This window comes from Xyrauchen texanus, chromosome 6, assembly GCF_025860055.1.
Source record: "Xyrauchen texanus isolate HMW12.3.18 chromosome 6, RBS_HiC_50CHRs, whole genome shotgun sequence".
Taxonomy (NCBI): domain Eukaryota; kingdom Metazoa; phylum Chordata; class Actinopteri; order Cypriniformes; family Catostomidae; genus Xyrauchen; species Xyrauchen texanus.
This window is the reverse complement of record NC_068281.1, coordinates 30,072,798-30,085,042: the sequence shown is the minus strand read 5'-3', so window position 1 is coordinate 30,085,042 and position 12,245 is coordinate 30,072,798. Positions and strand designations below refer to the sequence as shown.

The 12,245-nt window shown below is 38.1% G+C and overlaps 1 protein-coding gene across 1 annotated transcript in view; it reads right to left on the bottom strand.

Annotated features, from left to right (window-relative positions):
• LOC127645018 (retinal-specific phospholipid-transporting ATPase ABCA4-like) overlaps nt 1–12,245 on the bottom strand; it is a 61,193-nt gene that overhangs the window by 24,472 nt on the left and 24,476 nt on the right. Inside the window, exons 12-19 of the mRNA XM_052128510.1 lie at nt 11,019–11,216; nt 7,275–7,480; nt 4,877–5,053; nt 3,964–4,186; nt 2,421–2,642; nt 1,006–1,210; nt 819–911; nt 511–732 (exon numbers count right to left, since the gene is read on the bottom strand). Coding sequence (XP_051984470.1) covers nt 511–732; nt 819–911; nt 1,006–1,210; nt 2,421–2,642; nt 3,964–4,186; nt 4,877–5,053; nt 7,275–7,480; nt 11,019–11,216 — 1,546 coding nt within the window. The remainder of the gene's footprint in view (nt 1–510; nt 733–818; nt 912–1,005; nt 1,211–2,420; nt 2,643–3,963; nt 4,187–4,876; nt 5,054–7,274; nt 7,481–11,018; nt 11,217–12,245) is intronic.

Below are 12,245 nucleotides of genomic sequence, written 5' to 3'. Positions count from 1 at the left end.
ACACTAACTCAAAGTGACAATACACAAAATTCACAACAGGTTCAAAATACTAGGCATTGCAACAACTTACTGATTTTTTTCTGCCATCAGTGGACACATCGGCTTTCTGTCAACTAGTCATGAATCACATGACTTCAGTTGTACTTGGTGACAAAAGAACGACAAGTTCTTGTGTGCACAAACAGTGTATCTGTGTAACATTATTTTTGTATAATAACTTGTGACGTCCAATTATATTTGTTATTATGTAAAAGTGGAAATAAAGTAAGCCCAGAGCCTTTGTGTTCACATAGCACATTATAAGAGAACCACACTGGTGGAGCAGACATCAAAGATGGTTTTAGTTTATTTTGAGTGTTAAGATACAAGACAAAATTCTTGCAAACCACCCTGAAGCTAACTAAGTGTCACCCACTTTTCTGGATAAATAGTTGGCCAATAAAATGTTTTGTAATGCAAGCCCTAATAGGTACTACAGCAACAGACCAAGTTTTGTTGTGATATCCTTACCAGTCTGCCCAGACTGGGTCTCCTCTTGCGGAATCTGTTCCTCCTCCTGTATTTTCAGCTGCTCCTCACGCTCTCTCTCTCTCTCCAGCCTTTCTCGTTTCTCTCTGTGCTTGCATTGCTTTCTGCTGCGAGAGCCATTGCATTCCTTGGGCTCCAGAAAACTGCTGCCACACTCCACATCCTCTGGCTTTTCCATGTTATCTACCAGAGGTTTCTCAGGTTCTAGAGAGAAAAAACAATCTGTTCTCAAAATGAATCTAATGTAAACTGGGCCCATCATCTAAATAATGTGACAGGTTCACGCATACCAGTATAAGGGTTCTCTGAGGGTGGGGGTGTCAGCTTCAGCCAGTACGAGGGCTGCAGAGGAAAGTAAAATGGTCGGCCGATCCCATACTGGCCTGAAAAGACCATGAAAAAAATTACTGTGAGTAATTTCATGTTTACTTTCCAAAAGATTTAGTAACATTTAACCCAATGAGCGAAATAACTGACCTGGAAAGACGTTGTCGAGATACCAAGCCAAAACAGCATAGAGAACTGCATCTAATAGCATCATTTGAATAGAAGTGAAGAAGGAGTAGTCATCACCCTCAAGCGGGCTTGTATGAATATTGTCCCATTGCAGCCCCAGGCCTTGCTCCTCATAACGGGACAGATACTCTGTACCAAAGCCAAAGGCCACTGGAGAAAGCAAGCTCTGGAAGAGAAGTAGTATATTTCACAATATATTAAGAACTATATAGATGCATGAAGACAAGCAATATGGTCATAGTAGGAGCCATTTTGACCAATCAAAGCCATTGTTTATATACTGACATTTGAGTTTGGATAGAATTAAAGGCTACGTTCGGAATGGAATACTAGCTCAGTATTTACTCAATACTGAGCAGTACATACTGCATACTGCTTACCATTTATAATAGGGTATGTGAAACAACACATTATGCAATGATAAATGCTTAAAGTATAAAAAATATACTACATTGTAGTCACAGGACATCACATCTGTCACATGACCTCATCACATTGCATTTTTCTTCTTCTTGTGGTGTCCAGATATTTCAAATAATAATGGTTATTTTGCATTTTTGATCCAATTTTATGTAAAAATGTCTTTGCCCCACACTGAAAATGGAAGGCCAAGTCAAACATTTTACATTGTGGGATACAGTATTCCATGCAGTGTGCTTATTTTTATATACTGAACATGTACAGTAGTAGGTTGTTTGGGAATTCCATGCATACAGAATATATGCATACTGTGCACAGCATTCAGTGCATACACTATTTGGCCAAAGTTTGTGGACACCATACTGTATGTGCTTAATGAACATTTAGTTTCAGGACCAAAGGCATCAACTCCCCTTTGCTGCAAACAACAGCTTTCACTCTTCTGGGAAGGCTTTTCACTATACTGTATGTAACAACATGGCTAAATAGGAGTTTGCGCCCATTCAGACACAAGAGCATCAGTAAGGTCAGGTACTGAAGTTGGGCGATGGGGCCTGGCTCACAGCTGGCATTCCAGTTCATACGGAAGGTGTTCTAAGGCATTCAGGTGTCTTTGTGCAGGCAAGGCAAGTTCTTTCACACCAGAACCACCACAGTGAACCATTTCTTTATGAAACTCACTTTTTACACAGGGGCATTTTCATGCTGGAATAAAAAAGGGCTATTCCCAAACTGTTGCAACAATGTTGGAAGCTCACAGTGTCCTTGAATGCCATTGTATGTGATGTTATGATTTGTCTTCACTTGAATTAATGGAGTAACCAAATTCATTCATTAGAATGGGGTGTCCACAAACATTTGGCCATACAGTGTATTATATACTGCAGAAATAGTAGTATTTTAGTATGCTATTTTGAACATATCCACAAAGAAGTGGAACATCAGTGTGGCCTCACCACAGCTAACTTAATATCCTTAGTAATCCGGTCCTGCCAGGCAAAGCATAAAATGTGAGGGAGGTAGAGAGTGAAGTAGATGATGCCGCTGCAGGCCGCAGCCAGATTGGCCTTGTTGAAGAACACGCTCATCAGAAAACACTGCATGATAGTGGCAACAGTGAATGTCAATAGGAACAGGAAGAGGATGATCGGATTGCTGTAATTGAGAACTTTGCCAACCTGAGAATACAGAAGAAAAGAACACTAACTTCATGATACTCTTCTATTTTCAAACTAGGTTTCCTGAAGGAAATCCCAGTGCTTGCAAGACAACAAAAGAATAGTGTGAAAGTCTTAGTTTTAGCTTAGGCTTTGGTTTTTGTGTAATTTAAATGCTGCATCAGAGCCACTTTGCCGTTGTCATGACACTCAGCACAACACAACATGGTTTTGTGGTGTAAAGATGGCTATAATTTGTTAATTGGATGCAGTAAAGACAAGACCAATCATAATTAACCCTGCAAATAAATGTAAGAAAGAAGACCAATCTGAATTCCATATGGAAATATTACCCTGACATCATAACTGCCGGATACATTTTGAATAGCAAATATTCTATCAATGGAGAGTTGCGGGAAATGTTCAAACTTTGTTACAAAAAATGGAGTTTGTATAATAAGCTTTCGGGATGAGGTTACTGCATAAGTTTAATATTTAGGTTAGCAAGGGCGTAGCCAGATATTACTTTTGGGTGGGGCACAAAAATATTTTTTACCAAATTTTCTTTCACACTTTCAGAAATCAGTGTTTATGCATTTTTTGTATTATTTTAAATAAATATTTGCAGTCAAAGAATGATCTGTAACATTCTGGGAGGGCCTGTATCATCCTGGCCCATCCCTTGGCTATGCCTCTGAAGGTTACAAAGAAAACGGTGGTGGTGGCGTAGTGGCTAAAGCACAGGGCTGTTAATCAGAAGGTCACTGGTTCGAACCCCACAGCCACCACCATTGTGCCCTTGAGCAAGGCACTTAACTCCAGGTTGCTCCGGGGGGATTGTCCCTGTAATAATTGCACTGTAAGTCGATTTGGATAAAAGCGTCTGCCAAATGCATAAATGTACATGTACATGGAATATCAATACAGTGCTTCCTTCCAAGCGCAATAATAATCCTATATATAATTCACATGTCTCTTTTTCTCTTGCTACTGATGAGGTAATGAGAAAAGTGAATAGACATCTTTACACAATTTTTGAAAAACAACTGAAGCCAGAACTATAGAATCTGGTTCATGTGCTAGACTCCAGAGAAAGAGAGGCAGCGTTATAAATGGTATGCTACCATACTACTCTTGTACAGTAGATATGGAATAAAATTTAAAAGTAGTACGGCAGTATGCAAGTCTAAAACACAGGCAGAGAAAAAACTCCATTTGTGTAGTAACAATATACATCCAGCAGAGGTCACAATAAATAATCCTGAGAAAGGCTGGCTTCCAAATGTACACAATGCTTCTAGAACGTGTGGTATGCTGGAAAGTCATTACATTGATCCCTCACCATGATAATGGCAGTCAGCAGAACAGTACTGGCAGCCATCATGAGGAAGCTGTCAATGAACCAGGTGTACCAGATCACGGCATTAGAGACACCCATGGCCTTCAGAGTGTCCTTTAGCCTCATCTCCTTCTCCAGCACAATGCTCTTTACCACCATGGACACAGAGTAGATCCAGGCCAGCACCATGAAGATAGGGAAACAGCGGTTTAGGGTCAGCATAAACCTGGATGAAGGACAAACCAACAAGTTCCATTGCAAGGGTAACAGCAATATCAAAGCATTTACAGCTATGATTTGACATGAAATAATGGGATTCATTGTTCTGCATAATTCACATAAGAATTCAGGACCTGGAGTGAAAAATGAACAAGGGTTCAGGGCAAAATACCACCGAAAGTGACCAAAATTAAAATTTAGGGGCAAACATTTTTTTTTTTTTCATAAAAATGTATTAATTTGTAGGCATATATATTTATTGTATTAGTATCTCTGAAGACACAGAAGTGACCTCGATGTTAGCTGTCTATATTTACTGCCTCAGATATGGGTGTTGTTGCATATGTAGATGATAATTGTTTTGATGAAATAAATAAAAAAAATAAATAAAAAAAAATACATTAAACTCAAATCAGCTCAGAAAACAATGAATGTGAAAAAAACTTTGTGATCAAAAATCTGTGATGTAGACGGTAGAGATCTGTATAATGTAAAAATGAAAATCAATTCCAGGGGCCAAATATTGCCACTTAATACAAAGTTAATTTCTGACACTTACTGAATCATCTCTCAAACTTCTTAGTCTAATTGTTCTCATTTAAACTTTTGCCTTTAGTACAGTAGGCAAGTTTAAATGGGCAGGAAAGACATGGTCTTAAACTAGCCTGTTTTTGCCACATAGTTTCAAATCACTCACATGTCGTCCACATAGCAGGGGTAGGGCATTTGCTGCAGGTAAATCCCCAGAGGCCAGTCATGACCTGTCTGTAACTTGAGAATGCCATGCTCAATCATGTCCTGCAGGTAGGCAAACCCTCCCCAGATGTAGCGCAGGTCCTCCAAAGGGTCTGCCCGGGGGCCAGGGTCCCAGTACCTGTGTGTGTGTGTGAGAGAGAGAGAGAGTAGGAAACCTTTAATGAGAATATTGACCAATCAGCCCATATTTTATTATTCTCTTCATCACATTTATTTTAACAATGAAAACAGTAATGAAATAGGTTGCCTAAAAAATAAAAATAATAAAAAATAAAATAAAAGTAGAGACTTCTACTTCTGAAAGTGAGCAGAGACATGTTTTTAAGGTTCTATTCAAAATTATTCATTTACAGTAATGTGGATATGTATAGTAGGCCCAAAAAGTATTTTGACACTTAAGTCACACTTAATAAGCTAGATAACATAATATCAAATCAAAATGTTTTTTATTTTAAAGAAATATAGCACAAGCACACTTTTTAAGCAAACATTTCCTAGAAGGAATTTTGGCAGGTTTTTCCAGTTTAAAACATAGATATACAGTTCAAATTGAGACAAGAATATTTACTTTTATTTATTTAAAAGTATTTATTTAGACACTTTTAGTGGAACTAAGTGGAACATCCATAGCTAATGTGATGAACTACAGTACACCTGTGGTTACTCTAATAATGCATCTGTGTGAAATTGAGGGGAACTGGGATCTTGGGACCAGTTGGTTAAATGTACATTAATTGCCAAAAAAAAAAATGGTTAAGAAAAATGTGAAGCTAGCATTATACAGATAAACTTAGTTTGATATTCTATTATGTAATATGTTTTGGGACCAATATAGCTTGAAGTATGTCACTAAAATGTTAAAAAATAAATAAATAAATACAATTTCAAAAGGTGTACCCCAAAAAAAGAAAATGAATTAATTCAATTCACATTATTTGTTTCTGGTGGATGTACTTTGCATTTACGCCCACATAATGAAAACACAATAAACCCACAGGCCCTCAGTGTCATTCTATCTCCGGATGTTTGTCTTATTTTGAGTCTCAAAGGTAGGACGACTGACCAGACATACACTGGCAGGCATGTTTTGTATTCCATAGAGGACCTCTGTAATAAGTGGTGTCACTTTGCATTGCAAAACATACAGAATCAGCACACGTGATTGTGCCTGCTCTTTATCCTTATCTTTCTATCATGACACAACAACAATAGAGTGCTGAGTAACAACACCTTACATGAAGAGAAGATCCTCTGTTCTCTGCCTACACAATCAATTTTAAAAGAGACTGCAGAGTCAAAGCAGTTTTTACTGCTTTCCTTTACTATAATCTGACATGGCTGTTTGATGGCTGAGGAGGCGGTCTTTGTCCATAGACAACTGAAATGTTTTATTTCATATTTAGTGTCACGTTCACTGTTGTCTTTTGGTTTTGTACTGTTATTTTGAAGTTTAGTTTAGTTCCTGTTTCCTGTTTTGGTTTGTGTAGTCCTTCGTAGTTTCTTTTATTCTGTCATGTTCCCTGTTGTCTTTTGTTTTGTGTTTTTATGTTGAAGTTTAGTTTAGTTCCTGTTTTGGTTTTTGTAGTTTCTTTTATTCTGTCATGTTCACTGTCATTTTGAAGTTTAGTTTAGTTCCCGTTTCCTGTTTGGTCTTTGTAGTCCTCTGTAGTTTCTTTTTATGATTGGTTTTCCCCTGATTGGTTCTCCTTCCCTGATTGTTTCCCCCAGGTGTCCCTCATTCCCTTGTTTGTTCCTCTTGTATTTAAACCCTGGTTCTTTGTTCAGTCCTTGTCGTTGTTTGAATGTTGATGTTTGTTCATGTTTTCTGCTCCTGTATCTTGTTCGCTCGAGGTCTCCCCGTGTTTTAGTTTCCTTTTCCAATTGTGGACCTTTTATTTTTCCCGTGTTTGTACAGTTATTATTTGTTCATTAACAAAGCCGCGATTGGATCCACACCTCCCGTCTGCCTTCTCCTCCTTCCACACAAGTGTTACATTTAGGGAGTATTTGCCTGGGAATTATACTGAAGAGATTCATATTTACTCAATCTATGCTTTATTTGCTTCAGTGGATTTAATTATCTCTTTTAGACTTACCCTGCATCCAAATCAGAAATAGTGTAATATCTTGACTGCTACATAGTAGGCAAAGAGAAGTGCATGTGAGAAGGAAGATGAACTGGAAGTCTGAATCCTATCATCAATAGCTGAACAATAACATTCTGCAGTGTGCAACCAGTGGACATTTTGCAATCAACTTTCTTGAAAGAAAGGTGCTCCTTGTAGTCAAATCTTTCTTGTTTAACAACACTCAAGTAAATTATGAACGACGTTTATCACCTATCTTTGATTTTGTTGGTACGTTCCACTGCATCAATGTCCATTCTGATCTTGAACTTGACGTGATGTGGCAGGTCTGTGGTCCAGGGGAACATGTCTATGAAGACCAGGCCAGCCCAGAACTTATTCTCCTCCAGCAGGTGTAGAGCTTGATGGGTCATCAGATTCTCATCCATGTGACCCACAAACTTATCCAGGCTTATACACTGATAGGATAAAGGCAGAGTGTAAGTATGAGGAAATAATGAGGAAGATACTCAATGTGTTAAAATGTTGAATTTTGAAGCTGTTTGAAACCTGTATGAATAGTTTTGTTATGTGCAAATGTTTGTACTGATGTGCTTAACAGAGAAAGTGTGGTGCATGTCAGTTTTTTTTCTGACATTGTTGGGACAAAATAGATTGTCCCTATATATGGCTTGAGTCCCTTCTTCAATGTAAGTCTAGAGGATTTTTTCACCCATTTTATAAATTAAGAACCATTCATATCTTTAACCCCCCCAAAAAAATGTGGTTGAGTAAAGCGTGTCAGACAGCAATTCATAAGACAACGCATGTATGCACTGCATTGTCAATGTTGCCACAAGAGGTGCTACAGTAGACATTAATGTGAGTTTCTACAGTGTGTTTTCTGTTTAAGTAAACAACTGTCCTGGTGGAGAAATAACTTGAAGAAAATATTGCTGAGCAAGTAAGTTAAGGTCAATGTTGAAATCCTCAACTCTAAGTCCGCACATTAGTAAAAGAAACTGGGTTTCCATCCACATATATTTTTATGCAAATTTTGGGATATTGCATAAAAACTGCTGGATGGAAACACCAAGATGCAGCTGGATACATTTTTTATTTAGTAAGAAGACATAACTACAATGGAAACATTGTTTTGTCTGTATGCATGCTCTAAAGCAAAAGTCATTTATTACATTTAAAGGAATATTCTGGGTTCAATACAAGTTAAGCTCAATCAGCATTTGTGGCATAATGTTGATTACCAAAAACAATATTTTGTCTCATCCCTCCTTTTCTTTAAAAAAAAAGTACAAATAAAGGTACAGTGAGGCACTTACAATAGAAGTGAATATGGCCAGTGTTTGAAGGCAAAATGTTACATTTAAAGCTTATAATTGTTTAAAAGCAATAACTAACATTAATTCATTGTTAAAGCTGTGTTAAAGCTTGAGTATTACTTAAGATGTAAATCAAAGTTTTTTATGCTTGTTTTATTAAGGGTTTACAGCACTGCATTGTCATGGCAACAAAGTGGTAATATCGGAAATAACTTTACACCGACAAGGTTAGTAAGGGATTTTATTACACAAAATCATGTTACCAAACATATTGTTTACATCTTGTGGCTATACTTTTGAAACAGTGAGTATTTGAACATTTATGGATTGGCCCCATTCACTTCCATTGTAAATGCCTCACTGTAACCCAGATTTATGCTTTTTTTTAAAGAAAACGAGTTGAAATAAATTTTTGTAGTAATCAACATTATAACACAAATGCTGTCGATTGAGCTTAACTTGTATTGCTTAACTTGTACTGGCTTCCCCAGTGGCTAGAACGTTCCATTTTCTAATTTTATTTTGCAGCAATATTCCAAGAAGTGACATTTTTGTTTTCTTCAACACATGGGATGGAAATGCTGCTTTATTCGCAAATTGATTTAGCATTATTCCGATTTTTTGAATGAATTAAATTAACAAATTGAGTAGTGATGCTCACCAATGCAAGCACCACCAATAATTGTGTGTGTGTGTGTGTGTGTGTGTGTGTGTGTGTGTATTGGTAGGTAAGTGTGTCAAAGTTATAAGTGCTGAAGCAATTCTCCATATAGCAGACCTCTCATTCTCTAAGTGTTCCACTGACATGGGAAAATCACAGAGCCGGTGTTGGCTCTTCACTGGAGAGCTGCTGTACAATAGCTGAGTGTACAGCTCCCTCTCACATGCCATCACTCTAGAGCCGAGAGGCCTCCTACTTCATATACACCATATCTAATGGAGTCATTCACAGTACTATACAATGCCACCAGAGGTCCTGAACACACAACTGATGGGAAAGACTGAATGGGACCCCCTGCAGAACTTACATTTTCTCCCAGGGCACTACATATGTTCTCAATAAATTAAAAAACATTCACATTTAGAAAATTCCTAAAATACTTCAAGTATTCAATACTTTACCAAAATGATACAACTATTATGCCATACATTTTCAGTGGGCATGAGGGCACGGTTCTTCACAATACCAGCTAAAGTTTCAGCCAGCCTGAATGGTGACAGCTATACCTAATAGGCTAAATGGGCTGAGTTTGTTTGTAAAGCACAAGGGCTCACCGCACTGACAGAGACAAAGGGAGGCTGAGCTGCTTATGATAGCCCTCTCCCAACATCACCGTCCTACTCTAATCAATTCCCGAGAAGAGGCCTCCAACTTTAAAACATGGGACGATTGTGGCTGGGGAAGTGAGGTAACAGGGTAATAGAGCGAAGCTGAGTGATTTGTCCCTTATTGAATCCCCTGTCCACAAAAACAACACGCCGCTGGCAAAGGATGTCTCTCCCACCCACTCCCCACTTAATCACAGCCATACAAAAGAGGGGCCTGCATGCTGTTGACAGGTTGCTTGTTCTTTTCCCTTTCACCCATCTGGCCCTGGTGGGTAGTGCTAAGTGGTTTTTCTTGTGGAGACGTGCTGAGAGCAATCAGTGCCCTGCAGAATGAGGGCTGAAGTGCTCAGAGCTAAAGAGACTCTTTCTGTCAAGTAATAGGAATAGCTCAGTGCTGATTTGTGGAGATCCTCTACATCAGTGGATTTTGATGGTGAGAGGTGACCCAAAATGGGTTGCAGGTCTATTCTGATAGGGGTGCAGACAGCAGAAAAAAAAAATACTAAATGACAACTTGCCATTTATTTGTGCATAGTTATGATAGCAAAATAAATAGGCATTTCAGCTTTTAAGAGGGTGAAGAGAAAACACTTTGAATACAGCAGTTTTCACAATCTGTTTTCTCTGTATTTACCCATTTACTAGGCGGTATGCATTCAGAATGTGAAGTGTCAAAGTGATCTGTTTCTTACCCACACCTATCATATCACTTTTGAAGACAGTGATTTAACCACTGGAGTCTTATGGATTACTTTTATGGTGATTTTTGGAGCTTCAAAATTTTGGCACCCATTCACTTGCATTGTATCCCATAAGAGCTGAGAAATTCTTCTAAAAATCTTCACTTGAGTTCAGCAGATGAAAGAAAGTCATACAAATCTGGGATGGCATAAGGGTGAGTAAATGATGAGAGAATATTCATTTTTGAGTGAACTACTCCTTTCAGCATAGTTAAGTCAAACCCAACAACACAAAGTATAAGAAACCCAACTTCGGGCATAACTCAATTTTGACCAAATCTGTACATTTTGTGTAATTACTGTGTTTTGCCTTAGAACAGCAGAATATTGTGGTTTGTGTTGACCATAATGTGTTTTGAGGAGTGAATTATTGGTTACAGAGAGCATGAAACCATTGAAATTAAAATTTGTAAGATAAACAATTTTGGTTCTGTACTGGTTCACCACGGAAGGTCCAAATATAAAGTCCTGAAGCAAAACCAAGTGAGAGCCACTGCTGTATATCTCTGGAAGCTACAGTGTTCCTATGTCAACATTAATGGTAATTTAATAAATGACTGTTATTACGTGAGGTAAACATGACTTTAAGTGATCATCACTGGACTCACCTCACTGTACTGGTTGAACATTCGTATAGTCTGATCTGTCAGGCTGAAGATATTTCTCCAATCAAAGTTTGACATGTTCATATATCTGTCCTCCTCTGGGCCACTGTGCAGGAAGTTGAGGATGTCTTTCGTGGTGAACTCTGTGTCTTTAAGACGCCTGTCCAAGAAGTCCATAACTGTGGGGTTTCTAAGTGTGTCCTATGGCAGAGAGGAAAAAGGGAGAGATAGAGTCAGAGATACAGATGATGGACAGCAAAACACAAGGCAGCAAAACCTATCAGCTGTGTTATTTTCCAGTTAACATAAATAGAATAATAAGTATAGATATCAAGATATCGAGACTTCAGTGAATGTACTGTATATTGAACTTTAAAAGGTGCTATTTGTAATATTTTTACTGTACTAAATCATAAAATGACCATAATATGTAATAAGAGAATTAGGAAACATGCTAAGATGAAATATTGTCTTCTCCGATAACAGTGCTACAGCCAGTATATTCTACTTTGAGGTTTCCATTCCGGGCCGGAATTTCTGTTTATGTTTTGGCCTGTGATCCCGCCCACTGCCCACTCTCCAGTAGTATTTAAACACAGCCGGGTTGCCAGATTTGAACAAGTTTGCAGGCAAACAACACAGCGTGCTGCAGCCATGGAAGCCAGCAAACTAACTGGATCAGAGATAACAGATTCCACCCGACCTAAAAAGCCTCGCCATCTGTCTAAAACTACCATGACCAGAGGCGTAGTGAAACAAGGATAAATATTGGAGATGCCTGTGGAAGATGGAGACAGCTTAAAGCCCAGAAATCCTTTAAAACGGATGCTGAGTTGGCTAATTTGCATGTCAACATTCTGGCAACCCACCTGAGCTTCGAGTCTGGGGCGAGGCAGACAACTCTAATATTTTGAATTTGGACTGCAGTACCCGTTTCAAAAGCTTGTTGTCAATCTTACATATAGCGCATTTAATAATAAGCATCAACCTCACAACATTTTGTGAAGAATATGCTTAAAACAAGTGAAAACAATTTGCCAGTGGGGTATGAAAAATAAACTTATTTCATTTGTACACTTATATTCAAGATACATTCTCTGATATAAACGTAAAACTCTTTTCAATATTTATTTTGTATTAACTGCTCAAGTATATGTGTCTTGATTTAAGGATTTTTTGATTTTATTATTTTTTATGTTACATTTTTATCTTATAAAGGGATAGTTCACC